Source organism: Tamandua tetradactyla, chromosome 16 (assembly GCF_023851605.1).
Source record: "Tamandua tetradactyla isolate mTamTet1 chromosome 16, mTamTet1.pri, whole genome shotgun sequence".
NCBI classification, from domain to species: Eukaryota; Metazoa; Chordata; class Mammalia; order Pilosa; family Myrmecophagidae; genus Tamandua; species Tamandua tetradactyla.
Window position 1 is genome coordinate 23,375,178 of NC_135342.1, and position 27,726 is coordinate 23,402,903.

At 50.4% G+C, this 27,726-nt stretch overlaps 2 protein-coding genes and 1 long non-coding RNA gene across 6 annotated transcripts; 2 read left to right on the forward strand and 1 right to left on the reverse strand.

Annotated features, from left to right (window-relative positions):
* Positions 1-133: 133 nt before the first annotated feature.
* Positions 134-7,650, forward strand: ACTMAP (actin maturation protease). 4 transcript variants are annotated; one of them, XM_077131790.1, is made up of 7 exons: positions 134-268; positions 466-1,280; positions 3,843-3,911; positions 4,387-4,511; positions 4,808-4,937; positions 5,029-5,099; positions 5,787-7,650. In XM_077131790.1, exons 2-7 carry the CDS (start codon positions 967-969, stop codon positions 6,122-6,124), a joined length of 1,047 nt encoding a protein of 348 aa, XP_076987905.1. In that variant the 5' UTR covers positions 134-268; positions 466-966; the 3' UTR covers positions 6,125-7,650. The 4 variants fall into 4 exon arrangements, with proteins under 4 accessions (XP_076987905.1, XP_076987906.1, XP_076987907.1 ...); XM_077131791.1 differs by having other exon boundaries at positions 1,101-1,280; XM_077131792.1 differs by having other exon boundaries at positions 1,160-1,280.
* ITPKC (inositol-trisphosphate 3-kinase C) lies at positions 7,647-26,687 on the reverse strand. The gene is made up of 7 exons (XM_077131789.1): positions 25,504-26,687; positions 19,766-19,865; positions 15,671-15,884; positions 14,556-14,760; positions 11,427-11,528; positions 10,769-10,840; positions 7,647-8,930 (listed from the first exon to the last, which is right to left on the reverse strand). Exons 1-7 carry the CDS (start codon positions 26,563-26,565, stop codon positions 8,727-8,729), a joined length of 1,959 nt encoding a protein of 652 aa, XP_076987904.1. The 5' UTR covers positions 26,566-26,687; the 3' UTR covers positions 7,647-8,726.
* On the forward strand, positions 11,130-18,318 carry LOC143659150 (uncharacterized). The gene is made up of 3 exons (XR_013163437.1): positions 11,130-11,290; positions 17,505-17,575; positions 17,689-18,318. It is a non-coding gene; the product is annotated as an uncharacterized LOC143659150 (long non-coding RNA).
* Positions 26,688-27,726: the final 1,039 nt, after the last annotated feature.

Sequence of the window (27,726 nt, forward strand, 5' to 3'; positions counted from 1 at the left end):
GGTTCCCGCCTCGACACAAAAAACCCACCCAACTCCTTGAAATTCCGCCCACGTCTTGCAGCCCCTGGGCCTGTGGACCAATCAATGAAGGCCGCGCCCCCTCACGCTCTTCTTGCCAATCGGGACGCAGCTCGCATTTCAGTCTCTTCCGGCGGCGATCATTAGGAAGCCTCATCTCCGGGCCTTCTCCAAGCCTCCGCGTGTTTTCTGCCACGTGATCATGGAAGGGGCGGTTATGAGGCTGCGGTCCTCACGTGATGTGAGAAAGGTAGTGTGCAGCCGCCGCCATTTTGCGGGGGTAGGGGTCGGGGCACGCGCGTGATACTGCGGGTCTCCCTTCCCTACTCCGGTCTTTTGGCCCCCGCTGGCTTCCGACCTGTGAACCTTCCCCATCTCCTGTAGGCATTTCCTGTTGCTTTTTTGTTTACTGGGCCTTCTCTAAAACTAAGCCATTTTCCTTGCCAGGTGTCCTTTTTGACCTCTTGACCCCTGGCTCGAACGACCGCTGGAAGGTTTTGAGCTGGGGTCTCGGATGCAAGTAGAGCCTAAACTCCCCCGGTTTTTAGCCCTGAGCCCCTCAATCCCACCTTTAGGCATCACCATACGTTTGACAGCCTGTGTCCCTAAATTGACGCATGAGGTTTCTAAATACTACGCTGGAGAAAAAATTAATCTCCTAATCTGCTCTTGAGCCCTGCCCCACTCCACAAAATCTGAGATTCGGGATTCAGCTAATCCAGACACAGACAGGTCAGCTCCCAGATACCTCGGGACTTGAGTCAACTGCCATCCCTGCTTCCCATGGTTCCAGATTTTAGCCCCAGTTCTTTCAGTCCCAGTGCTTAGCCCCCAAATTGTGGAAGTGGACTCTTAAACCTTCAAAATCAACGTTTCTGAGACTAACTCATTTTGAAGTATCCTTTCCTCTTCCGTTTGCTACCCCCAGATACTCCCATAGAACCCAAAATGACTTCTCCATGCTCTTCTCCCCTAGAGTCCCCTGTCCCTCAAAGTGCCCTTGCACTCAAGGACCCTATCATGCCACTTCCTCCCCTGCCCCCGAGTCCCTCAGACTTAGATGTTATACCCCCTCCCTTGAGCCTCCAGGTCCTTAGCCCTCTACCCCCTCCACCCCCACCACCCCCTGCCATGGGGGCAGCTCTGCCTCATGTTTTCGGCGTGGAGAAAAGCTGCCTACTGAAGGAGGCCTTGGAGAAGGCAAGCCCGGTCCCCAGGGGCAGAGAGGACATCAAGAGGCTCCTGAAGCTGCACAAGGACCGGTAGGGTTTCCCTGCCCCTCTCCACGCACACAGGGTCTCACTGGTCAGCTTGTGCCCAGATTACTTCAGCCATCTCTTCTTGGGTATACTAATTCTTCAAGGTCAAACAACCTAACTAGTTTTAGGCCCCTGTGTTGTCTGATACCAGATAAAAGTGGTGAGTTCTCTATTAGATGCAGTCAGGTAACCAATTCCTGAGACACTGGAGTTTCAACTAGAAGAAGAGTTTATTGCTAGGTGCAAAGCAGGAGGTCAGATGGCCTTTTGGCCTAAAAATCTGTGTCCCCGAACTGCAGGAATTGTGATAGTTTTATAGCATCAAAAGATGGGCAGATTTTAGAATAATGAGCACTATAGCTCCAGATGATGTAATTAAAGTTGATCTAATTATTGAGCATGCACAGATTGATTACATGCTTAGTCACAGAATGTAGGTAAGAAAATCATGGCCTTACTATTATGATGGGCCTGATTTTTAGTATTATAAAATCCCAAATTGGGCTGACTCAGGGACCTTCATTAATGAACATCAGGATATGCTTTTAGTGATCACAAGACTCCCATGTCGAAAAACCAGATAAAAGGGGTACAAGTGAGGGTCAGTCACAGGTTTTTACAATTACAAGGGCCCAAGATAAAGGCTATACAAGCATTATCAGAGATCAAGGCACCTGGATTACAGTTCAGAGATTTCAGGTATTTCCCTGTCTATTCTAATATACCAGAAAGTAAAAAAGGAATATCTATAGAATGATTCAGTAATCATAGGCATCCTTTCAATCCTAACTTCTCAGTTACACCTCTAGCAATAAAGAAAGCTCCTACCTGCACAAGCACCTAGTCCAGTATTGGAGGAAGACACCCCACCCCCACCCCAGCTCCCCAGAAAATGACAGCCCAGAGTGGTCAGGGCTAAAGGTCGGGGACGACTTCCAAGAGCCAGAGAAGTCTTTCCCAACCCAGACTACTGTTGAGAAAGTCATGCAAGATGTATATAAGCCTGTAGCAGCCCAGCTTGAACAAGGACATGTTGTTTTCAAGGAACCGCAGATATTTCCTTAAAGTGACGGGAAAATGGCTGTGGGGAGCCGTGGGAGGGCCTTGCACAGGGAAGGAGGCAGCCTGTGGGGAGTGGATTGGAAGGGGTGAGACTGGAATCTGGGAACCCAGGAAGGAGGCGGGAGGGGAGAGGGATGAACCAGGGCTGGGGTTGTCAGGAGTGAGAAGAAACAGGACCTAGTTTCATGATTGTCTGGCTGAGGGGGAGAGGGAGAAGTGACTTGCCTAAACTCCCAGGAGAAACTTCATGCTCTCCAGACAAGTTTATAACCTGCCCTAATGCCCCTACCACGGTGTGGCTAATTTAATGCCCAGAACAACCAGCATTATTGCTCCCTCAGTGTGTGTCAGGCACTGTTCTGAATGACTGTGTTGTTTGTTTTTTTAACTTTTTATTGTGAAGTAATTTCAGATTTAACAGCAAAGTTGCAAGGCCAATACATAAACGGTACAGAGAACTCCATTATGCCCCCTACCCAGACACCCAGATTTACCAACGTTTGATGTTTTGCCGTATTTATTATATCATTCTGTTTGCTAAACAGGTAAGTGTAGATTGTATGCGTCATGCTCCTTGAGCACTTGATACTTCCACGTACACTTCCTAAGAACAAGGATATTCACTCGTTATCAACTTGAGTGCAGTTACCAAGTTCAAGATTGTAACAATGATATAAAGTGTTCTGAGTATTAATCTATTTAATCCTCTCAACAACCCTGCAAGGAGGGTTATCTCATTTTCCACCTGAGGAAACCGAGGTGCACAAAGGTGAAGTCACTTAATCCCCCCCCACTACGAAGAGGAAGAGCCCTGTTTGAACTCCGGCTGTGTGGCTTCATACTTTTAACCACTGTGCTGTAATATCCCCTTTTGTCAGGAGGGTGCCCCAAACTGGGAACCAGGAACCCTGGACTCCCCCTCAGTGTTGCTCTCTGGCTGGCCTTAGGATGGGAATAGTAAGCACACTGCCTCAGCCCTCCTGAGTCCTGGGCAGGCTGGGCTGGCACCAGAACTGTGGGAGCAGCCTCCGGGGACTCACTTTCCTGATACTCTCAAGGTCTTGAGCCTATTGTTACCAGATTTTACTTTCAGTTGGATTAAAGGATTTTCTCTTCACTTAAAGAGCCAGAGAAACAGGTTTGAGAGGGGAAGAAAAATCACACAGAGCTCTTAAATGTAGAGGCATCCCTTGGAGAAATTTCCTCTAATAGATACATCCTTCTTGCTCCTAGTTGCACAGCTTTTTCACATCTTCTTTTTGCTCCCTGAATAATTGAGAGAGGGGGTGAGTTAGAGCTGGTCAGATGAAGAAACTGAGGCTCAAGGAGAGGAAGTGTGTCTCAGGAGAGAAGCAAATCGGTGTCTGGGCCAGACACAGCCCTTGGCCTGAGGATAGCCAGGCCTATGTGACCTTCATTGTCCCAGACACCCTGTTCCCAGCTAGACTTGAAGTGGGGTGCTCCTGAATCTAGTTCCTGCATAACCTGAGTGACTCTGATCAGTTTCAGAAGTGACCTGCAGTGGATCCTCTTCTGTGCTGACCTACCCTCCCTCATCCAGGAAGGCCCTCAGTACGTACCCTGACCGCCCCTTCACCCGCGCTTGTGCTCTGAACTTCTGCCCTTGCTGGACAGTGGGAGGACTGGTCCAGGATGGGGAGGAGGAGAGGGAAACGGGAGCTGACATGTCCTGGGTGCGTGCATAGTAAGCAGATTTGGAACAAGTGAACAAGTGAATGAAACAATGGATGGGTGAACAGATGAACTTCATCCATCAGCTCTAGTTCCATGTGGGTACTGGATCCTCCAGGGAGACCTTGTGACCTCTCTCCCCACCCTCACCCTCTGGCTCTCCAACCCCAAGCTTGGGCCTTGGTCCATCTTTGTCCGTTGAAGGGGGAGTCAAGTGTCCCTCCATGGCCTGGGAGAAGGGAGGAGAACTTTCCCGCAGCAGCAAACCTGATCTCTAGCTAGGGGGGCAGAGAAGGCCCCCAAAACACATGATTTTGGGGGTTAAGGGCTGGGCCCCCCTGCCTGTTACTCCCAGGTGCGGGCTGGTGGCCTTGTGGATGGCAGGCACACTCCTGGCGCCCCCCAGCGGCACCCCTCTGGAGAGCCTCGTGCAGGTGGCCAAGGAGAGAGGCTATACCGCCCAGGGGGAGATGTTTTCAGGTGAGCTGGGGTGAGGTGGGGTGGGAAGGGGTCCCCTCTGGCTGGGTGGAGTATGGCCAGATGCTTGAGGGCCTCTCCAGGTGGTCACAAAGAGGACTCTAGAGCTAGGCTGCCTGGGGTCCAAATGCGGCTCTGCCACCTCCTGGCTGTGTGACTGTGTACAAACAGCTTGTTTTCTCTGTGCCACTGCGTCCTTACCAAAGGGCCAGTGGCAGTGGTAAGATCAGAGGCGGCGCGCCCTTGGCATGGCACCAGGCAGGCAGTAAGCTCATTCCACTTCCGCTGTCACCCTGCAGTGGCTGACATGGGCAAGCTGGCCCAGGAGGTTCTGCCCTGCCAGGCTGAGCTGCTCTCCGGAGGCCTGGGTGGTCCCAACAGACACCGTGTCCTGCAGCACCTTGTCACTGGACATCCCCTGCTCATCCCGTATCCCAGGATCAGGGAGGGAACAGTGTAGGGATGGTGAAGGGTAGGTCCCCGGGCCACACCACAGCTTTGGCCTTAACACCAGCACCAGCTACGATGAGGACTTCAACCACGAGCCGTGTCAGAGGAAGGGCCACAAGGCCCACTGGGCAGTGAGTGCAGGTGAGTCCCCACTCTGGACTGCTGCCTCCCCAGCCCCACATTCTCCCCTAAACAGGCCCTCTCTTGAGTCAGGGACCAGGGCTGGGCCACCCAAGGCCCCACAGGACACCTAGCATGGAACCTGGCAGGCAGCAGGTGCCTCAGTGACTGCCAAGTAGGGTTTCCACACAGACTTTGGGACCAGACAGCCTGGGCTGCAGGCCCAGCTCAGACAGTTCTGGGCTTTCTGAGCCTCCATTTCCGCATCTGGAGAAAGAGGTGGCAGTAACCCCATAGTCAGAGCAGGTAAAAGACTTAGAACAGCGGTGCTTGCTTGTTACATGTGCTGAGTGAGTGTTGGCTGTCATTAGATTTTCAGTGTCAGTCTCCCTCCCTGAAAGGAGGGATGTGCACATGGGGGAACTTGAGTGCAGCGCTGAGGGCTCCTCTGAGCATCTCTTTACTTGCCCAGTGACTGGGTAATGATGTCTGTCTCTGTGTTGCTGGACTGCAGCTCTGGAGCCAGACCCTCCTGGGCCCGAGTCTCCGCCTAGCTGTAGGACCACTGACTTCAGTCAGCTTGTCTGTAACTTGGCGATCAAGCCAGCACCTTGCTTGCAGGACTGTGGGGGGAGTTTGGGGAGTCCAGCCCAGAGCTGGCACTCAGTGAACCACAGCCGCCGCTCACAGCCATCTCCTCTCCCCCAGGGGTCCTGCTGGGTGTGCAGAGTGTGCCAAGCCACGGCTACACCGAGGACCCTGAGCTGGCAGGCCTGTTCTACCCAGTGCCCAGTGTACCCTGCCAGCTGTCATGCCTGCCAGAAGAAGACTCCCCAGGAGCTGTCTACCTTCTCTCCAAACAGGGCAAGAGTTGGCACTACCAGCTGTGGGACTACGACCAAGTCCGGGAGAGCAACCTGCAGCTGACGGACTTCTCGCCTTCACGGGCCGCTGATGGCCGGGAGTACGTGGTGCCTGCCGGCGGGGTGCAGGCCGGCCTCTGTGGCCAGGCCCTGCTCCTCAGACCACAGGATGCCAGCCACTAGTCTGCAGTGGTCCTGAAGAGCCAGGCCAGACGGGGCCTGGACTCTGCATTTGAAGTGGGCCTTAACTTCTCCAACTCTGAAGCAGACCAGGGGATTGGGCTGGATCTCTGAGGGCCACCAGCCCAGAGATTCCCCATGTGGTCCCCCCATTCATCCAATCTTGCCTGGAACCTGGACATCACCCCACTCTCCCCTTGGCCATCACCATCAGTGTGGAGCCCCTGCAGTTTGAGGCCCTGGGATGGTGAGGAGCCAGACAGACAAGATCCCCTTTTCTTGGCGAGACTCAGTCAGAGCTTAGGCGCTGCTGCCTGCCCACCCCATCTGCACCTTGGATCTGTTCATTTCTCACAGTTGACCACCCTCTTCCAAACCACTGTCATTCCTCTGAGCATCTGTGAGAACCTCCTCACCGGACCCCACCGCCGCCGCCGCCCCCCAGTTTGATCACTGAGAACCTGAGAGAGCTTTTCAAAATGGAGACCAGGTCATGCCATTCTCCTGACAGAGACACTGGAGTGGCCCCAGCTCACCTCTCATCCCAGACTGTTCTTTCCCACACTTTCTGCCCTCCAGGTCCCTGAACTGTCACCTTCATGTCCAGCCCCTGCCCCTCCCCCTACCCTTCCCTCTTCACAAGGATAAACTCCTTGTCAACTTTGGTTCAGGTGCCACCCCCTAAGGGAAGATTCCCTCGGCCCCAGGCTAGGCCCTGCCTGACAACTTGTGTGTTCTCACACTTTAGAAGCAAAACCAGTGTCTCCTTGTTAAAATAGGCCCATGTGCTGGCCACCTTATACATGTCAACTCATCACATCCTGCAGCCATGAAAGGAAGTCCTGTATTCTCTCTATTTTACAGAGGGGAGTCCAAGACCTGGGGAAGTGGAGTCACTGGCCTAAGGTCCCATGACTGCAAGTGGCAGGGCCAAGATTCCAACTAAGCTGCCAGGGCCTGGCCACCAGCCAAGCCAGGTCCCTGAACTTTTGCATCATGACCCTAATCACAAATTGCTTTCTTCCTGTCTGTCTGTACATAAACATATACTTAGTGTATGTTGGCTATAGGATTAATGGATTCTTGTCACTCCCACTGGGTGGGGAGCTCTGAGGGAATTACCAGGTATGTCTGGGTCACTGCTGTGTCCCCAGAAGAGTCCCACGTAGGGTACGTGTACTAATGAGTGAGTGAGGAAGAGGAAAAGCTTTCCCCACCACAGCCCCTCTGCCCGGGGCTCCCCATCCCTGGCCTTGACACTCTGGGCTGTCACTGTCTGTGTGGTGCAGTGGTTCTGCCATGGTTGTCTGGGTCACTGCTGGGTCCCCTGCATCACCTAGCCCAGAGCTAGGCACAAGGGTAGCAACTCAGTGAATATTAGTTGGGTAGATAAACCAACCCACTCTGAGCCTACCTCTCCACGTCAAACTGATGATTACCCCATTATTCCACCCTGCACTTATGCTCAAGTTAGGAGGGTTGAGCCCACACAGCCCAGATCCAAATTAAAAAGAACTCCACAAAGTTGACTTCAAATGGCCTGTTTATTGGGGCATCATCGTGGGGGAAGAGACAGCAAAGCCACTTTGCCTCCTGTTCCCCCAACGCCTCCCCATCTACCAACTACCTCTCCTATAAATAAATATAAAGGTCAGTAGAAAAGGAGTGCGTCTCCTCAGCCCTGGAAGACAATGTTAGAGCTTAAGTTGAGGGAAGAGGTAGGTACCTGTCCTCCCCAAGCCCACCCTCGAGGGCTAGGAGGGTAAAATTACAGGTGCCAGGGGCGGGTGCATTTGCTACATCTCAGGTTCCCAAGTCTTTGGTTTGGACCAGGACCTCCTTTTCACTGCAGGGGCTAGGGACAGGATGGGGTCTTCTCAAGGCAAACAGCCACGATTCCCAAGGAGGAACCTGCCTCCACTGCCTCTGAGACTCCTTCCTGCCAGCACAGTCCACTAGGAAGGAGACAGGTGAGCTGGTGGGGGCGTCAGGACAGGCAGGTCCTGAGGCTGAACATGGGCCCCAGGGAACTGGTGCTCAGATGTGGCGGTGGGCTGCGTCCCAGCCCCAAGTCAATGGCAGCAGGGGCAGGCTGGGCCCATGTGTCCCTCCCAGCGCAAAGAGGTTGGGGCCTGATTCACCTAAGGAAGAGAGAAGCAGCACCTGTGTTTGTTCACAAACAATGGTCCTCCGGGGAACCAAAGACGGACCTAAATAAGTCCCTGGCCTGAGAGAGCCCATGGCAGATGGGAGGGGGCCAGCAAGAAAGTCATGATTACAGGTCATTTATAGTTAGACTCAGTCACCGTCATGTCACACTGGTGTATCTGTGACATCTGATTTGCCTCCTAGAAACCACCCTGGCTGGTCAGGCACCATGTTCTCGTTCTGCCAGTTGGCTGTGACTCAGCCATGCAACCCTGGTATCACAAAAAGGCTGGTGCCACCTGGTCTCCACACAGGTCTCACGTGGTGGACAACAAAACCTCCCCCATTCCCGGGGTCAGCTACCCCACTGCCAACCTCTGGCCCCCGTGGCATCTTAAGGTTCCTTCAGCCAGACTGGCACCATCCAATAAATAAATCTGATGTGGGAGCCCCTGGGTCAGCTCTGGGCCAGCTCCTGCAGGAGTTGGATCATGTTGTCCAGGCCCCAGAGGTAGCCATCCTCATGGTTGCCCTCAGCCCAGGGCAGCCGGTGGCTGAGTGTCTGGTGGTCTGGCAGGGCCACTGTCTTGCCGAAGTCGATCATCCAGACCTTGGCCAGGCCGGTGTGGTCATGCACAAAGAGGAGAGAGCTGCCCACCACCTGCAGGGGAAGAGGTGGGAAGGTTAGGGGAAGACGCAAGACCTGACAAGTCCCCTTCCCCAACAGGCAGCAGAGCAGGGTGGGTGGCAGCATGAACTTTGAACCAAGCTACCTGGGTTCAAACCCTGGCTTTGCCACTTTCTTGGTGTGTGGCTTTGGGCAGCTGACTTAACCTCTCTGTGCCTGGGCTTCCTCAACCACAAAGGCAGCTGTGCCTATTGTATGTATGGACTAATCCACGTGAAGTCCTAGCACACAGCTCACAGAAACGTTATCTGTTATCCCTTTGCAAGTCAGGAGTGTAAATGCAAATGTTAGCAGGCCCCTGACTGAGCCAGGAGAGCCCAGGAACTGGATAAAGCTGACTCATGGAAAGGCAGCAACTACTCAGCCCCAGCAGACTGCAGCTGTAGACCTCAGGCAAAGGGCCCCAATTCTCTAGGCCTCAGTTTCCTCACCTGCAGAGTGGGGCTGGATGTGACAGCTTGCACCTTCTATGTGACAGTTCACACCTTCTGGGGTCCGTGGCAACACCCCGTGACCCACACACCCATCAGATGCCTTGCAGTACCCAGCACACAGCCAGCCTCAGTAAGTGCTGTTTCTTACTAGTAATCATAGTTTCCTTCCTCTCATCTAACTCTAGGCTTATAAGCCCCTCCCCTTTTCTAAGTTGGGTTTCCAAGGCCACAGCTCTCCAAGAACACAGAAGAGCAGGTGGGTGAGCAGGTGACGGTCAGAAGAGCTGACACTGCCAACTCAGGATGGCCACTGCAAGCCCAGAGTCACCGTGACTCCCAATTTGTTGACAGAAACCAGAAATCCTGATTTTGGTATGAAGTTGCTCAGTTTTTAAATGGTGGCAACTTATTTAATATGTTCAGTCACCAGGCAGGCACAGCAAACCTGAGGACAGGTGAGAAGATGGCCCCAGGTTGCCCCTTTGTGACTTCCTGGATGGCAGAAGGCAGCTGCAAGGACAAGGACGAGGAGCTGCCACACGTCTGCCTGGTAAGAGCAGACGTGTGGCAGCTGCCCCTGCCGTGGGCACACTGTGGGCTGCGTGCTGAGTGCACGGCTGTCCTGTGCCCTCCCACGCCCAGTGGGGCTGGGGCCACTGTGACCCCATCCTACAGAGGAGGGGACTGAGGGCTCCTAAAATCAGGCTCACGACGGCAGGGGGTGGCAGGGCCGGGACTCAAACGACATCACTACTTTCAGAAAGTCAGTGATTTCGGTGGGGGGTGGAGGGGGTGGGTTCAGGGAGGAGACATGGAGGAAAGCCAATACTTCACAGACTTTCTGAGACAGCCCCAGGGAAGTGAATGCTTCCAGGCTGGGGAGAGTGTAAGAGCCATCAAACAGGAATACAAATAACAATAATGACATGTAATTATGATTTGAAGATAATTATAAAAGCTAAGAGTTAATCACTTCTACACGCCAAGCATTTTCTCTACACTTACTCATCTCACACCCTCAGTAGCCCTATGAAGAAAGTATATTGTTCCCCCCATGTTAAAGAGGGGGAAACCGAGGCACAGAGAGGGGAGGTCATGTGCCCAGGGTCAAGCAGCTACAGAGTGGCAGAGTCAGCCCTCAACCCCAGGCTACCCAGCTCAAGTCCATGTTCTTCACTACTCCACCTCCCCGAAATCCCTTTTGCTGCCTACCCTAAAAAAGCAAGCCCCAAAACGTGGGACCTCCTTATTATAGCCTTGCCCAGTAACCCTAGCAATAGTTTCCCCTCAATCACCGTCTGGACTCCAACACCCAGTCCCCAACCCAGACCACCACCTACCCCTCTCCACCCCGTGGCAGCGGGGGCTCACACACACCTCATGGGTTTTGAAGAAGGGGGAGTTCTCCAGAGCTTCACGAAGTTCTTCAAGGCGTGTCAAGTACTTCCTCTGGGCATTAGAGGGAGGGTAGCTTGGTTATCATAGGGACTTTATGGGACTTTGCCCAACTTGGGATCTGACCTCATCTCATACCCCCAAAGGAGTAGGGAGAACAGAATGGGATAAGGGGAGCCGTGGGGAAGACTGGGGAGTGGGAGGAGACAGAGTACAGCAGATTACGCGAAAACCCACAATTCTTAGTAGGTCCTCCCTCCTGAGAGGAGGAAGCTCCTCCCCCTCTCTGTCAGCGAGGCTTGGTCATGTGATGTGCTTTGGTCAGTAGAATGTGGGAGAAATGACGGAGCCCATTCAGAGCCCAGGCAGCAGGAGGCCTTATGTTTTCACTTGTTCTCTTAGAGCCCTGCTTCCGCCACGAGAACAAGCCCAGGCTAGGCCACTGGATCCTGAGAGACCTGGGGCTGAGTCACGTGCCAAGAGGGTGAGCCAGCCGCCAGACTAGTGAGTGAGGCCGTGCAGCCCTGCCCAGTCCCTCCCCCCCCCCCCCCCCAGTGACTGGGGAGCAGTAATAGTGGCGTTTATTTTAAACTGCTAAATTTAGGGGTTGTTGTTACAAAGGGTACGGGGTCCTGCTCACCAGGATTCCACGGTCCCCATCCACAAAGTCCTCCAATGCCTGTGTCACCTGTGCCCGTGCCTGTGTCTTCTTGAAGTTGGTATTGCAGGTGCCATCGGCTTTCTGCCGGGCAAGGGGTGAAGGGGAAGTGTCATGGCTTTTCCTTCACACCCCGACTCCCAGCAACCTCAGGCACTTCCCGAGTCCACCCACCTGCCTCCATGTTTGCCTGCTCTTTGGGGGAGGTTAGCCCACCTGCCGTACCAGGTCCCACTCCTGAGCAACCATCCCTTCCAAGTCTAACCTTGAACCCCCGATTGAGCCCATCTAGCCAAGCGGTCTTTGGAGGGGGGGTGGGTCTGGCTTTGAATCATGACTGTGCTGGCTGGGCAGCCTGGCAAGTCACTTCACCTGCCTCAGTCTCAGTTCCTCATCAGGAAACTGGGAATTGTGTTGGTATCCACTTCCCAAAGCTGGCAGAGGATCAAGTGAGAGGGAGTCAGGGGTTAGGATGCCCACACAAAGCCTGGCACCCAGTAGGTGAACGTTCAGTAAATGAGAGTGGTGCTACTATCTTTCAGTCTGAGAGGGCCAAAGAGAAGCCATCTGACTCATGCTGCCACTCTATGCCAGGGGTTGTGTGGTCACTGGTTACGCAGAGGTAACAGGACAGGCACAATCAGAGGAGGGAGGCAGGCAGTGATAAAATAATAAAAGGGAGGTAAGAAAAATGAAGTATAGGAAGCTATGAGGAGGTAAAATTGGGGTGCTGATCTAGGAGAATAGTGACCAGGGAAGGCTGAAGAAGCAAAATTTGAAAGGAAAGAAAATGGCTGGGGAGAGAACAGCAGAGGTAAGAGCTTTCCTGGCAGAGGGAACAGCATGTGCAGAAACCCACGGGCAGAGAAGAGCAGGACCTTTTCAAGGAAATGAAGGTGCTTCACTGTGGCCAGAAGGTAGACGAGGAGGCAAAAAAGGACAAGAGGTGATCCCAGGACCTAAGACCCCTTTAGGCCTGGGCACTCCTTGTGAGGGCACCAGGGAGCCATGGAAAGGTTTTAAGCAGGAGAATAACACAACTGGATTTGCAACTTGGAAAGATGATTCTGGCAAGGCTGTAGGGAAAAGACATTCTCATATATTACTGGTGATATGCACGACACAAAACCTATGAAAGGAGTACGGCAATTCTCTAGCAAAATTACTAATGCATTTACTCTTTGAACCAGCAGTCCTGCTTCTGGGAATCTAGTGTGCAGTCAAACCTACACACTTGCAAAATGTCGTATGTAAAAAGTTATTCACTAAGGCTTATTTATAATGGCAAGAGATGGAAACAACCCAAGTGTCCATCTATAGAGAACTGTGATATATCCACAAACAGTATTAAATAGCTGTAAAACAAAACAAAAAGAGAAGCCTCTATGGAATGATATGGGAAATTCCCCAGGGTATTAAGTGAACAAAGCAAAGTGCCAATCCGTGAGTGAACTATGCGAACTTTTAAGTATGAAAGGGAGAAAAACTTAGGATATGCAATTGCCTTTGCATGTTTTTTTTTGTTTGATGTTTGTTTGCATGGGCAGGCACTGGGAATCGAACCTGGGTCTCCAGCATGGCAGGTAAGAACTCTGCCTGCTGAGCCACCATGGCCCGCCCTGCATGTATTTTTAAAAAGAAACACAGGAAAGTGGTTTCCCATGAGCAGGCAGGTGGGTGAGGATGGAAAGGGAAGGACAGCAGCAGGGTCAGAAAAGAGATTTTTCAACGGATGCTGCTTTATAACATTATTTTGAACTTTGAACTGTGTGAATACCTAGTCAGGTAATTAAGGCAGACTGGCAGAGAAAGAAAGGAGGTGGGGGAAAGAAAGAAAGAAAAAGAGAAAGAGCAAAAAGAAAGGAAAGAAGAAAAAAGAAAAACTTTCTCCATAGGAAAGGAAGAACGATCCCTTCAGCCTCTGTGTTGGACAACGGAATAGAGGGGCTGAGACTAGGGTACAGAAGCCCAGGGAGCCTGGGACAAGGGCCTGGGAAGGAGAAATGGGGTTGGACGAGCACAGGAACATGGGAGGGGAGAAGGTGGAATCAGGATATGTTCAAGCAGCCCCAAAACTCCATCCAGTTTCTGAATATCTAGCTCCTGTGCATTCTTTAAGACCCCTTCTAACCCCTCCCAGAAGGCTTTTTTACTCAATGTAATCTGTAGGGATATTTTTCTCCTATTAATTCACCACCTCTTGTTTGGAGCATTTAAGAGGCATTGGCATAAGCGGCACGGCCTCTCTCTGCTGAAGCTGTACTGCTCTCCAGCGCCTTCCATGACTCCCTAACCTGACTCCTTAGGGCGGCATCCTGCTGGCAGACTGCTTGGGTTCCCCCGACCCACTGGGCCCAGCACAGTTTTCTGCTTGAAATAGGTAATCAGTGTATGTGTATCGCAAGTATAAATGATTCGTGGGCATGTTCCCAGACGTACATGGAAAACATAAAATATTCAGTAGAAAGCACAAGAACGAAAGCAAAATCATGTACAGGAACAAAGATAAAGCTTGAAATATGAGCTTTAGAGTCCAAAGGGGTGACCAGTCAGGTGCTGTCCTTATGGTGTGACTAGAGGGACATTAAAAGGATCTATTTGGAGAGAAGGAGGAGTATAATAGAGAAGATAGGATTTAACAAATGAGTGTGATTGCTGAATCATTATATTGATATTTTTTTAGTCTCCAGTATCTTAAAGCAGCTAGAGGAGAGACCTAAAATTATGGAACTGTAGCCCATACCAAACTCTGAAATCTGCTCTTTAACTACTTGTTACAATGTACTTGAAATGTATTGCTTTTTTGGTATATATATTTCACAGTAAACTAAAATGAAAAAAAAAAAGTAAATGACTAGGAAAGATATACCATGCAAACAGCAATGACACACACACACAAAAGCTATGCTCAAGCAGATGGAGAAACAAAACATGGTCTCTGATGGATGTGGGGGTGAGAGAGAAGTGGGGCCTTTTCATCCTATGAGTCTCCCAGCACTGTCTCTACATCCTGCCTCTTTCTAGCTTTCCCAGATATCACACTTCCCAAGTCCTGCTTCGGGTCCAGTGCCAGGCCCTGCAGCGAGAGGCCAGCAGGGTCCCAGCCCTCACCTTGATACCCTCGACCCGGAAGCCCAGGGTGGAGGTCGAGCTCACGGTCTCCCTCCACTGCATGTAGCGGGCCTTGGTGACGGCGCCCTGGGCATGCTCCTCGGGGGTGGGGGCCCCAGGGTCCACAGCCACCATCTTCTCGTACATGTCCTTCCGGGGCCGGGGCCGGTCTCGCAACTTCACCAGCTCCTCCTCCAGGTAGGTCCTGGGGACAGGGAGGAAGTGACAGAAGAGTCAGGAAGAAGAACAAGGCTGAGGATTTATGCTCCCCGATATTAAGATGTATTATAAAGCTACAGTGTGATATTAGCACAAGGACAGACAAACAGATCAATGGAGCAGAACAAAGTCCGCAGAGATACACGCACGTACATTTACCCAATTTATGACCGAGAAGGCACTGCAATTCAGTGGGAAGAGGAACATCTGATCAATAAATGGGGCTTGGTCAAGGGGACATTCATATAGGGGAAGAAAATGAACCTTGGCCCCTACCTCGCATCATATAAAAGAATCCCAGATGGACTGAAGATCTAAATGTGAAACTTAGAGCAATAAAGCTTATAGACAAAGAAGAGGAGATTACTTTCATGAACCTAGGGTAGGCCAAGAGTTTTTAAACACAAAAACCACTAACTATAATGAAAAAAAAAACTGATAGACTGGACTAAATTATAAGTACTTCTGTTTATCAAAAGACACTATTAAGAGAATAAAATGGCACAGTTGGAGAATACACACACACACACACATATTCAACAATGGACTTGTAACCAGGATACATGAATAATTACAAATCAAAAGAAAAAGTCCAGTAGAAAAACAGGCAAAACACTCAAGGGCACTTGTCTTTTCAATTTTTTGATGCTCGATTTCTTTGGTCGTCAGAAAAACAAATTAAAACCATGAGAGACCACCTCACACCCCTTTGAATGGTTAAAATTAAAAAGACAGACAATACCAAGTGTTGGTGAGAACATGGAACAACTGGAACTGTCATACCCAGCACGGGAAAGTACCTTGGTAGAACCATTTTGAGAATGCCCTTCCCAGTATCTTTAAGAATGCCCGCCCCCGAGCCTCCACCCGGGACCCCATGGCTACCCCTGCCCCACCTGCTGCCCATCTTGCAGTCCATGATGGAGGGGCCCTCAAAGTCTGCCAGGAGATCTTCCATCTGGTTGAAGGTCTGGCCGTCCTGCTCCACCACACCATAGTACGCCGGCACAAAGGGCCGCAGGGAGTCCCTCATCAGCTCCTCTAGGCTGCGCTGCTCACACTGACAGAAACGTTTTAGAATCTGACCGTCTTCTCCTGCCTGGAAGTTCCCTATGGGCAGCAGGGTCAAGGAAAGGGTCAGAACCCAGGTCAGAAAAAGCATCCCCTCAATTCCCCAGAGGCATCAGATCCCAGCCACCATCTCCTTGCCTGACCCTCCTGTAACTCTCAAGACCAGGGAAGGGGCTGGGGGTGGGGGTGAGGCCAATTTGTTCTCTGTTATTTACAGTGAGGCCTGTTCACTGCAGGTCATTGCCTAATTTGTTTTGTAATTTGGGTGGTGAGCTCGTGATCACCTGTGGGAGTTCCGTGAGCTTAGGGTCAGGCGCCCATGTCTCCAGAGCAGATTTGCCTTTTGCTTCTGCCTGGAGTCCTAGGGACCAAACTTTCAGGGCCTATGTAAGTGAATTTATAAATCTGGGGTTTCCTGGACCATGCAGATACTCAGTATAGATTAAGAATTCCTCAAATTCTTATTGTGGCACAGGTTATATTTTCCAAAGGTAACTGAAACAATATCTTCTATACCACATACTCTTTGGAATTTTGCCATTCCCCATCAAGAAGTGGAGTCTAATTCTTCTCCCCATGAATCTGAGCAGGCTTGCGGCAGAAACTCTGCTGCATGGCTTCAGCCTAAGACATGAAAGGCAGTGCAGCTTCTGCCTTATTAGCACAGTCACTTGCCTTTGCAGTCCTGAGCTGCCATGTAAGATATCTGACTGTCCTGAGGCCACAATCCTGAGGAAACCAAGTAGCTACATGGAGAAGCCACATATAGGCTTTCCAGCTGGCAGCCCCGGCCAAGGCCCCAGCCAACAGCCAGCATCAGTCACCAGGCATCTGAGTGAATGAACCTCTGGAGTATACAGCTCCCAGTCTGCGAGTTACCCTAGCTGAATTCCAGGAGAAATCATGGAACAAGCCATCCCTGATGTGCCCTGCCTGAATTCCTGGCCCCGAACCTATAAGCATAATAAAATGTTATTTTATTCCACTGTTGTTGTTTTTTAACCTATCACTAAGTTTTGAAGGGTTTTGTTTATTATTATTTTTTTTTAATTTATCAGTAGTAACAGCATCCAAATAAATGGCAGGCCTGTGTCTAAATGGGTTTGGGGGGGGGCTCTTCTTTTCTCCCGACTTGGCTCTAAGGATAAACAAGGCAGACAGCTGAAGCACACCTGGACCCACCCCCCCACCCCCCTGCCGATCCACAAATGCATGAGTGAGAATAAGACTGTTGCATTAAGCTGAGTGTTGGAGTGATTTGTTATGCAGTGCTATCGTGATACAAGCTGACTGATACAGTGACCATTCAATCCAAGACCCTTGGTTGTTAAGAGCAGTTTTAGCATTAGCATTAGCATCCCTGTCTGGTTTCCAATTCTTCTTCATTTTTTGGCCCCTGAGGATTGCCTTTCATTCTCAGTTGTATATTTTTGCTTGTTATATTTCATCCAGCATCTCTATTTTGCCAAGTATTTTTACAGGCTATCTACCACATGCCAGAAACAACAGTCTCCAAAGTCATACAACCAGAGTTCCTTTGAGATCAGCTCATGGGATGGTAATTAAGTAGGTGGGGTCTGGAGTCAGATGTAGGTCCAGATCCCAGGCTTGCCATTTATTGGCTATATCATCTAACACAAATGATTCCATTTTTCTAAGCCTCAATTTCTTCACCTGGAAAATCTGAACTCATAATCAAGCCTATCGCCCAGGGTTGCTGGATCAGAAAGGTAACATTTACTGAGCACTAACTATGTGCCAAGTACTGTTCTAAGCACTTTATATCTACCAACTTATTCATTCTTCACCTCAACCTGATAAGATTACTGTTCCCGTTTTACAGCCCAGAATACCGAAGCACAGAAGGGAGAAGTCACTCGTCTAGGTCACACAGCACACAGTGGAGAAGTGGGGCTGTGAACCAGAGCTGGCTGGCTCCCACGTCCTCCCTGGTGGTCCCTCCACTACACCAATCCTGCATCCTAAAGACTAACATGGATTCATGGGAAGCACTGAGCACAAGTCCCAGGAGAGGACAAATGCTTGATTTGATTGTTCTTTCCTGTCAAACTCTTTTTGAAAAGAGGTTTCTGTTGCTTGGGGGATGTTGTTCAAGAGACTGCAGAGCATGGTAGTTTGGAGCCAGGGCTGTGGACCCAGGCTGCCCAGGCCTGCGTCCGAACTGTGCCACCTCCAGCTGTGCTCAGGCGAATCACTTCACCTCTGGAAGCCTCAGTTTCTCCAGGTGGAAAACAAAAAAATCCTATCTCCTTCTTAGGCACTGTGAAGATAGAATGAGTCAAGATGTACAAGACACTGAAAGGTGCCTGATGCACAGTACGTGACATTTGGCTGTATTGCCTGATCATGCAATAAGGAAAAAGTAAGTAAGAGACACCATTTATCGAATGCCTCCCATGAGGCAAGCAGTGTGCCAGTTTGAAAGAACGTAGGTACCCTAGAAAAGCCATGTTTTAACCCTAATCCCATTTTGTAAAGGCCATCGTTTCTTCTAATCCCTATTACTGTATGTTTGAAACCATGATTAGATTATCTCCCTGCAGATCTGACTCAATCAAGAGTGGTTGTTAAACTGGATTAGTTGGAGACATGTCTCCACCCATTCAGGTGGATCTTGATTAGTTTACTGGAATCCTATAAAAGAGGAAACATTTTGGAGAATGAGAGAGATTCAGAGAGAGCAGAGAAGAATGACAGAGACACAAGAAGCAGAGAGTCCACCAGCCAGTGATCTTTGGAGATGAAGAAGGAAAACACCTCCTAGGGAGCTTCATGAAACAGGAAGCCAGGAGAGAAAGCTAGAAGATGACACCGGGTGTGCCATGTGCCCTTCCAGCCAAGAAAGAAACCCTGACTATGTTCACCATGTGCCTTCTCATTTGAGAGAGAAACCCTGAACTTCATCGGCCTTCTTGAACCAAGGTATCTTTCCCTGGATGCCTTTGATTGGACAATTCTATAGACTTGTTTTAATTGGGACATTTTTTCGGCCTTAGAACTGTAAACTAGTAACTTATTAAATTCCCCTTTTCAAAAGCCATTCTGTTTCTGGTATATTGCATTCTGGCAGCTAGCAAACTAGAACACACTGAGAAGAAATCGGAATCATGTCTCCTTCTTAAGAGTGTGCCAGAAACAAAGAATGGAAAGAAGGATAGAGGAGAGAGAGAGGGAGGGAGGGAGGGAGGGAGGGATAGAGGAGAGAGAGAGAGGGAGGGAGGGAGGGAAGGAGGAAAGAAAGAAGAAATGGCAAATTGTAATTTATTGAATGAGTGCTATGTGTGGGACACGCTGCACTGAACTGTGCATAAAAGGAAAATTCACGATATGTGACTTATTGAGCACCTACTGTATGCCGGACACTGTGCTGCAGTGTACTAGAAGCACTGTGCTAGGTGCTGCAGACCCATCACTGCAGCTTCTGTGTATTGCAGGCCGGCTGTGTGCTAGACCGAAGGAGAGTACAGGCAGTGCTGATCCACTTACTAGAGGCCCGCGTCTCAGTCCCAATATACATTTTAATTTTAAGCCTTCAGTCAACCCTGCAAAGGAGGTATGATTATCTCCGTATTATAGATAAAGAAACCAAGGCCCAGGGAGGGACAGTAACTTGCCTGAAGTTATCCATGAGTAAAGGGTGGGATTGGGATCTGACTCCAGGCCCATCTGCCCCCAGAGTCGAGGCTCGTCTGACCACACCAGGGAGGCAGGGAAGAGCCCTCTACCCTAAATGCACAGGGGCTGGGCCAAGCCTAAGCACTTCCCATGACAGCCCATGAAGTGGGGACTGGCCCCAAGCCCACTTTACAGATGGGGAAACTAAGGTTCAGAGAGCAGCCCTATCCCCAGCCCCAGGCGTCCCTCCGCAGACCTGTCTGCCCACCATCCCCAGCTCTTACCGGCATGTCCAGACAGCTGGACCCAAGGGTAGTGTCTACGGAAGGAAACCATGAAGGGTGAAGACTTCAGAACTGTCTTCAACTTCTTCCATGGCTTGATCTGTAAGGGGCAGAGCAGGGTGGGGTCAGGACCAAGGCCAGTGAGGGGTGGAGTAGGGGATGCTGAGATGCAGGAGAACAAAGGGGATCTGGGGACTTTCCAGGATCATGGTGCCCGAGCTTGTTGGGGTGAATGGATCCCATTTAGTCCCGTCATCACAGGATACCCCCCACAAAATCCTCAGCAGAGGCGGGAGAGGGTTTCTGTCCATTTCTTTCTGTCTCTGTCATCACTTTCTCTGATCTGAGTCTCTGTGTGTCTGTCCTTCTCTTTTGTCGCAGTAACAGATCTCACTATGGCCCAACCCTCTTCCCCCAACGTACACACGCCAAAAATGTAGAAGCCCCATCTCTGCCCATAAACCAGTCCAGACTTTCCAGGGAAAAGGTAGAGGCAGGAGTTGATGGATGGAGGTAGACCCACAGAGACAGAAGCGGAGACACCAACAACAAAGTGATGACACAGACAGAAAGACAGGGACAAAGACCTAGGTGACAGTCACGAGGGCTGGTCACCAAATCGTCCCAGCGCCTCTTTCCAGGAAGATCCCTGCCCTCTCGGACTTAGGTTACTGACTTGCTTTGGCCAATGAAATATGAGCAGAAGTGCCACTTTGGGGTGGGAGCGTGAAGGGCCAGTGCGTGGCACTCCATACTCTTTGTCCTGTTGCACAAAGAGGGGAAACTGCAGACAGATGTGGAGCCCCCCTCAGCCTGGGCCCCTGAGGGAGGACAGCTGGGAGCAGAGGCTCCTCACCCACCACTGACCCAGGTCAAGGGATAACATGAACAAAAACAAGCCTTTGTCAAAGTTTATGCTGTGTATATATGCTAACAATGTTTTAAAAAAAGAAAGCGCAATTAAAGAGACAATGACATTTAAATACAACATGTGATCCTGGATAGGATCTAACAGGGGAGGAGAAAAGGTTCAAAAGGACATTATTGGGATATAGACTATAAGCTTTATATCAGTGTCAAATTTCTTGAACTTAATAACTACCCTTTAAGTGGTTTCATAAGTGAATGATATCCTTGTTCTTAGGAAATACTCATGGCAGTATTAAGTGTTCAAAGAGCATGATGTATACAACCTACACTCAAGTGTTCGGATATGGTTTGATAAATACATGGACAGACGGATGGATAAATGATAGAAAGATGGACAGATAGATGAATAGAGATGGAAGGATATGGCAAATGTGGCAAAATATTAACATTGCTGGATCTTGGTATCTGGGGGTATAGGGGTATGTTGGAATTCCCTTGTATGGGGTTTGTACTATTTTTTATAACAGTCCTGTAAGTTTGAAAGTATTTCAAAATTAAAAGTTTAAACAAGTCTTTGTTGTTCTAAGTCACTGAGATTTGGGGGCTGTTTGTTACTACAGCAAATCCTGATCTACCCTGACTAATACAGAGGCGACAGAGAGTCAGTAAAAGAGAAAGACAGAAATACAGATACAAAGTAATGACAGAGAAGAAAAAAAGGAGAGAGCAATAGAAAACCAGAAAAATAAACACAAAATAGGAATCCAGCTGTATTTTACTGACTCTACCAAATGCTTCTTGAGACAGTGTTAGCATCTGATTCACACACACACATGCGAATACAGACACTACCCAAGCTTATGGCACTTAGCAAGGGAGAGTGGTCTTCAGAGAAGGAAGCTGCGTGGCTCAGCATGCCACACCCTGAGAGTCAAGGGCATGTCGTCTCTCCCACCCCTGCAGAGCCCAGCAGATATCTCACTGAGGGTGGGAAGGTCAAACAGGGAGTCAGAGGGTTGGACTTCAGGATTCAGGAAGAGCAATTCCCTCTCCCTGCTGACTGCCAGCCCTGGGGAGGGGGTGATTAATAAAGGTTCCTGTTTACTAAGCACCTGGAACATTCCAAGCACAATGACAAAGACTCAGTGTGTTATAACCTACTTAATCCTCAAAACACAACCCCAGGAGGAACTGTTGTGTAGAACAGAAGAGCAAACAGAGGCTCAGATGCCTGACATCACACAGCACAGTGCTGGGATTCTACCTCTAGTCTGATCCCACCATTCTGGGGTTGGCCTTCTACACACCTGCTGGACTCCAAGCTCCTGAGGGCAGGTGTGACTGTGTTCTATACATAGACTATGCTTATACATAGTGACCGTGATCACTATAGGTGAGTCAGGCCATGGGCTGGGAGAATGACACTCCCTTTTCATATTATTTCTCTTTTTTTCTTAGATCTGATGGTTAATTTGGGCTTTCACAGATGGTTTCAGGATGGTCTCGGTTCATATGTCCCCTCCTCCAGGAAGCCATCTGTGATACCACAGAGGTTTGGGTAGTCCACCTCCTCTGGACTCCCACAACCCCCTGAGCTTCCCTCATCCAAGCCCTGAAACACTCTGGATTGTCAGTGACTGGTGATGGGTCGGTCTCCCCCACTGGCCCGGGCTGCCTGGGTCACTGCTGTGTCCCTGTAAAGCCAATATAGGACCAGACACATAGTATAAGCTTGGGGTCAGTTTATGCTCTGGTTAGAGGACAAGATAGATGTGAGGAGGAAGGAGGAAGGAGGAAGGGAAGAAAGGAAGCTAGGCCTTTAAGGTTGGACAGGATTTCAAAATTAAGAGAGCAGGAAGCGAGGGTATTCTGGTCAGTGGGAGCAGCTTGAGCAATATGTGGAGGCAGGACAGCGGCAGGGTGCTCAAGGAACAGTGTGTACTGTGGACCTAACCAGAGCAGAGGATGGCAGGAGAGGAAAAGAGAAGAACCTGGGAAGAATCCCGAAGACAAAGCTCTGAGCACAGGACTGAGATCCTGATAGCTGTCATGAAGGCCCAGGGAGCCATGGAAGGTGCCAGAGCAGGCAACGTGAGTGGTCAGAGCTGGGCCCTGGAGGTAGCTTCTGGAGAGATGAGGAAAAACTGGAGATGGGGTGGGAGCAGCAAGTTAGGAATAGATCCGCATGTGGCAGGGGTTAAAATGACTGGGCTTTACCCTTCAGGGAATGGTGAGAGCGGGGAGAAATTCAACCTCCCCAAGTCGAATTCTTGATATTCTCACAAGCAGTGTGGACAACCAAAGCTACAGGCTGAGCCCCCAGTCTTGGGTTTGTTCATATGAAACTTAATCCCACAAAGGATAGGTCAAGTCTACTTAAAATTTAGGCCTAAGAGTCACCCCCAAGAGAGCCTCTTTTGTTGCTCAGATGTGGCCTCTCCCTCCAGCCAACATGATGAGCAGTCTCACCACCCTCCCCTCTCTGCGTGGGACAGGACTTCCAGAGGTGTGGACCTTCCTGGCAACGTGGGACAGAGATCCTGGAATGAGCTGAGACTGAGCATCAAGGGACTGAGAAAAACCCTGGAATGAGCTGAGAATTAACATCAAGGGATTGAGAGAACCTTCTCGACCAAAAGGGGGAAGAGTGAAATGAGACTAAGTGTCAATGGCCAAGAGATTCCAAACAGGTTATCCTGGAGGTTATTCTTACGCATTAAGTAGATAATCACCTTGTTGTTCAAGATGTAGTGGAGAGGCTGGAGGGAACTGCCTGAAAATGTAGAGCTGTGTTCCAGTAGCCATGTTTCTTGATGATGATTGAACAATGATATAGCTTTCACAATGTGACTGTGTGATTGTGAAAACCTTGTGTCTGATGCTCCTTTTATCTACCATATCAACAAAAGAGTAGAACATATGGAATAAAAATAAATAATAGGGGGAACAAACGTTAAAATAAATTTAGTTTGAAATGCTAGTGGTAAATGAAGGCGAGGGGTATGGGGTATGGTATGTATAACTTTTTTTTCTCTATTATCGTTTTATTTCTTTTTCTGAGTCGATGCAAATGTTCTAAGAAATGATGAATATGCAACTATGTAATGATATTAAGAATTACTGATTGTATATGTAGAATGGAATGATATCTTAATGTTTTGTTAATTTTTTTAATTAATAAAAAAAGTTAAAAAAAGAATAACTTATTATATATGTAGAATGGAATGATATCTTATTGTTTTGTTTATTTGTTGTTAATTTCTTTAATTAATAAAAAAATTAAAATTAAAATTAAAAAAATGACTGGGCTTTAAACTCAGCCAGAACAAGTTATAATCCTAGCTCTCACCTAACCTGGCCAACCCTGAGCAAGTGAGCTCATCTTTCTATGCCTCAGTTTCCCCATCTGTCAAATGGAGATCATAATAATCCCAACCTCATAATGCTGTCTGGAGCATTCAAAGAGTAGAGGCCTATAAAGCACCTTAGGATAGCATATTCAGTAAGTGCTCAATAAAGTTTGGCTGTGATCATTATTTGTTAATGGCACAGTGGCACAGAAGTTTAAAGCATGGATTCTGGAGCTAGATGGCCTGCGTTTGAATATCAGCTGTGTCTTCCAAAGTGTGTGACCTTAGATAAGCAACTTGACCTTTCAGTGCCTCTGTTTCCTCATCTGTAAAATGGAGATAATTATACTATCCTTCTCACAGGGCACCTATGAGGAGTAAATTAGTTAACATGAGCACAAAGCACTTAGCACAGGGCTGCACATGAGTGAGTGCTAGCAATAATAGTAATTATTATTAAGGAAGTAATATTAATATTTACTCTCTTCCAATTCAGTCATTCTGAGATGCTAAGGAGGTGAGAGAATAGACAGAAAAGCAATGGCAGAAAGCCCTGGAGGACCACCTCCTTTGCTGTGGCAGAGGGCACGTCGAGGCAGGTCTGTCTCTGGCATTTGTGACCACATGTGTGAACATATCCCGAAGGTATGTGGAGTGAGTGGGGCTCAGGGCAGATTCTGCGGGAGTGGGGGCCCAGGAGGGTGAGAGGACCAGAGGCAAGACGGGAAGCTGGTGGAGATGCTCCCAGCCACATGTGAGGCCCTCTGGTTTAACACCTACTCCGGCCTACGCTCTGACCCTCCCTCCCAGAACCTGCCCTGCTGGCCCTCCTGATTCACTAGGACAGAACCGCACCCCAGCTGGGAGGAGGGGGGGCCAGTAAAAAAGAGTCTGCAGGGGCCCCTTGGGGAATAGAACCAGCATGGGGAGAGCAAATGAAGACTGGGAGGGGACCTGGCTAGGCCAGAGGTCCCTCAGCATTTAGGGGGCCTGATGAAAGTTGAGGCTCACGCCCTAGAAAAGCATACAAATGGACTAAGGGGTGGTAAAAGTTCATGGACCCTTTAGGCAGTCATAGGCCTCCGACAAAGAAATTTGGGGTAGAAAATGCACCCTTTCTGTCCCCCTATTCCAGTGTTCTTTGGATTTGGGGGTCACAGACTCTCCAGAGGATTCGATGGAAGTTATAGACCATTCCTGCAAAGTGTGTGTATATACACACACAGATTCACACAATCTTACAATTTCAGGGGTTCCTGGGTGCCATGAAGTCAATCAGTTGCCTCCCTTTTAGAACCCAGCACTGGAAGGATTGGGGTTGGGGCAGAGAGAATTAGAGGCAGAGGAGAATGCCTGAGCTGATAACCGGGAGTGTCAGAAGGAAGAGATCCGTGGGTGGAAGAAGTGCCTGGAGATGAAATTGTCAGTTGGGAGCTAAGAAGAGAGGACATCTCAGACAAGGGCAGGAGAGTAAGGGGTCTCGGAGATATGGCTCAAGGGGAAGATGGCCCCACTCACCCCAGACCTGTCCTCAGGATCGCTGGCACCTCCACCCTTGGCCACCACATCATCCTCAGACTCGTCGAAGGAGGAGGCAGAGGAGAGGACGCCACTGCCCCCCTCCACCTGGGAGAGGGGTCCTGCAGGCTGGGCCTTGGACTCAGGGGTCTCAGGGGTGATGATGAGACGGGGCACAGGACACAGGGAGCTACACTCCAGGTGAGAGTACAGGTGAGTCACCAACTCCCCAGGTTCCGGTTCCTTTAATAGGCTATCTCTCCTGGGTTCCCCTGAAAGGCAGCCTGTCTCAGGCTCTGCCTGGGGACCATCAGTATCTTCTTGTATCTGGAAACCATCAGGGCCCGAATGTTTCCAGGCTGTTTCTGTATCCTGTAGTGTCTGAGAGCCATCACTGTACAATGCTTTCCAGGAGCCATCAGCATTTGACTCCTCTGGCTCAGTCTGAAGTCTGGACCTGCTCTGGTGGGTCCAGAGGCCAGCCCAGGGCTTGGCTGTCTCTGGGTGGGTCTGTGGCTCATCTGTTTCTAGCTCTGCCCAGGGTCCATCAACTCCTGGCTGTGTCCAGAGACTGGCCCTCGCTGGCTGAGACTGGGAGTTCAACCTGTGGGTGTCGGTCCAAAAGTCTTCTCTCCCAGCCCCAGTCCAAGAACCGGCCCTCTCCACCTCTGACCTGTGGCTGCTCCTTTCTGGATACGTCCAGAGTCTGGACCTGTACGGCTCCTTCTTTTGGCTGGGCCTCTCCGGTTCTGCTCCCAGGCCAGCTGCCTCAGGCTCTGCTCGTCCCTGTGTCCAGGATTTTGTCCCAAGGTCCTCTGTCCTCGGCTCACGGCCGAGGCCGGCCCTCTCGGGCTCGATGTGGAGGCTGGAGCCCTCGGTCCGGGCCCGGGGCCCGCCCCCCTCCGGTCGCCCCGCCAGGCCCCCGGCGCTGGGCCCAGGTCGCTGCTGTCCCGGCTGCCGCCGCCGCCCGCCTCGCGGCGCCTCCAACCCCATACGGGCCGCCCCGGGCAGCGCCCCGGCCTCTGCCTCGCTCAAGCTCCCCCGGCACGGGCAGCGCCTCATGCCCGCTCCCTCGACTCCGGCTTCGGCCCGGCCCCTCTGGCCTCTTTAAGTCCTCCGAGGGGTGTGGCTGGGGAGCCCCTACTCCCGGGTTCCGGCCCGCGGAGCTCCAGCCTACCCCGGCACGCAAGGGTTAACCGATACTCCCTCCCCTCCCGGGGAACCCCCCGAGGCCCCGCCCCGCCGGACGTAACGTGATGACGTATACGGGGCGGGGATTGGTTTGTTCCTGCCTTTCACCGCCGAAGGGTTGTCCCAGAGCATTAGACGCTGGTCCAGGGCGGGCCTGGGGGCTTCGGGGGTCTTGGGGTTACCGGCTGTGAGTGAGCCGGGAGGCCCTTCCCCACACCCATCGAGTGATCAGTTTAGCCTCCCTACAACCCCCGGCGACACCTGCCGCGCACCCACTTTTCACGCTTTTGTAGGTACGAGTCCCGCCTCTGCCTCTTTCTAGTTGTGGTACCTTGAACAGGCGACTGGCGCCTTACTCATCTCTAACCCCCAATCCCACCCCGCTCCAGTGTTCTCACTTGTAAAATGTGGATATATAATATTTAAATGTTTCGTTAAATGTGTGTTCAATGCCACAAGAGTCAGGCATTTTTATCAGGAAAACTGGCCCAGAAGGTGAATTTGTCTAAGGTCACACATAAGGGACAAAGCCAGACCATGCCTCTGAAGCCAGGATGCTGGTTTCAAGCCAAAGGGAACTTGTCCCTCAACATAGCCAAGGGCTGACGGCTCCTGGAAAGAATTGTACACTGAACCAAGATACAACAGCATATGGAAGGCCCCTGGACAGAGCCACAAACCGATGGCTCCCAGCCATAACAGGATATTGAAACATCCTGGAAACACGCTGGCCCCGATGATTTCCCAGCACAAGATGCTGAGGGCTTAGACACTCATTTCCAGTATAATCTTCCCCAACAGAATTGAATCCTCTGAGCCTCAGCTTCCTCCTCTGTAAAAACGGGAGAGTGATGATAATTTCCTCACCAGGCTGTTATGGACTTTATTATTGATTCACAACAACATGTGCGCACTTTCTTTATACCCCAAATCTTCTGGAGTAAGGATGCTCATTTTCCCCCTGCACAGGCAAGGGATTGGAAAGGCAAAGCAGTGTTTCCAAGATCACACATCTAGGCTGTGTGAAGTCAG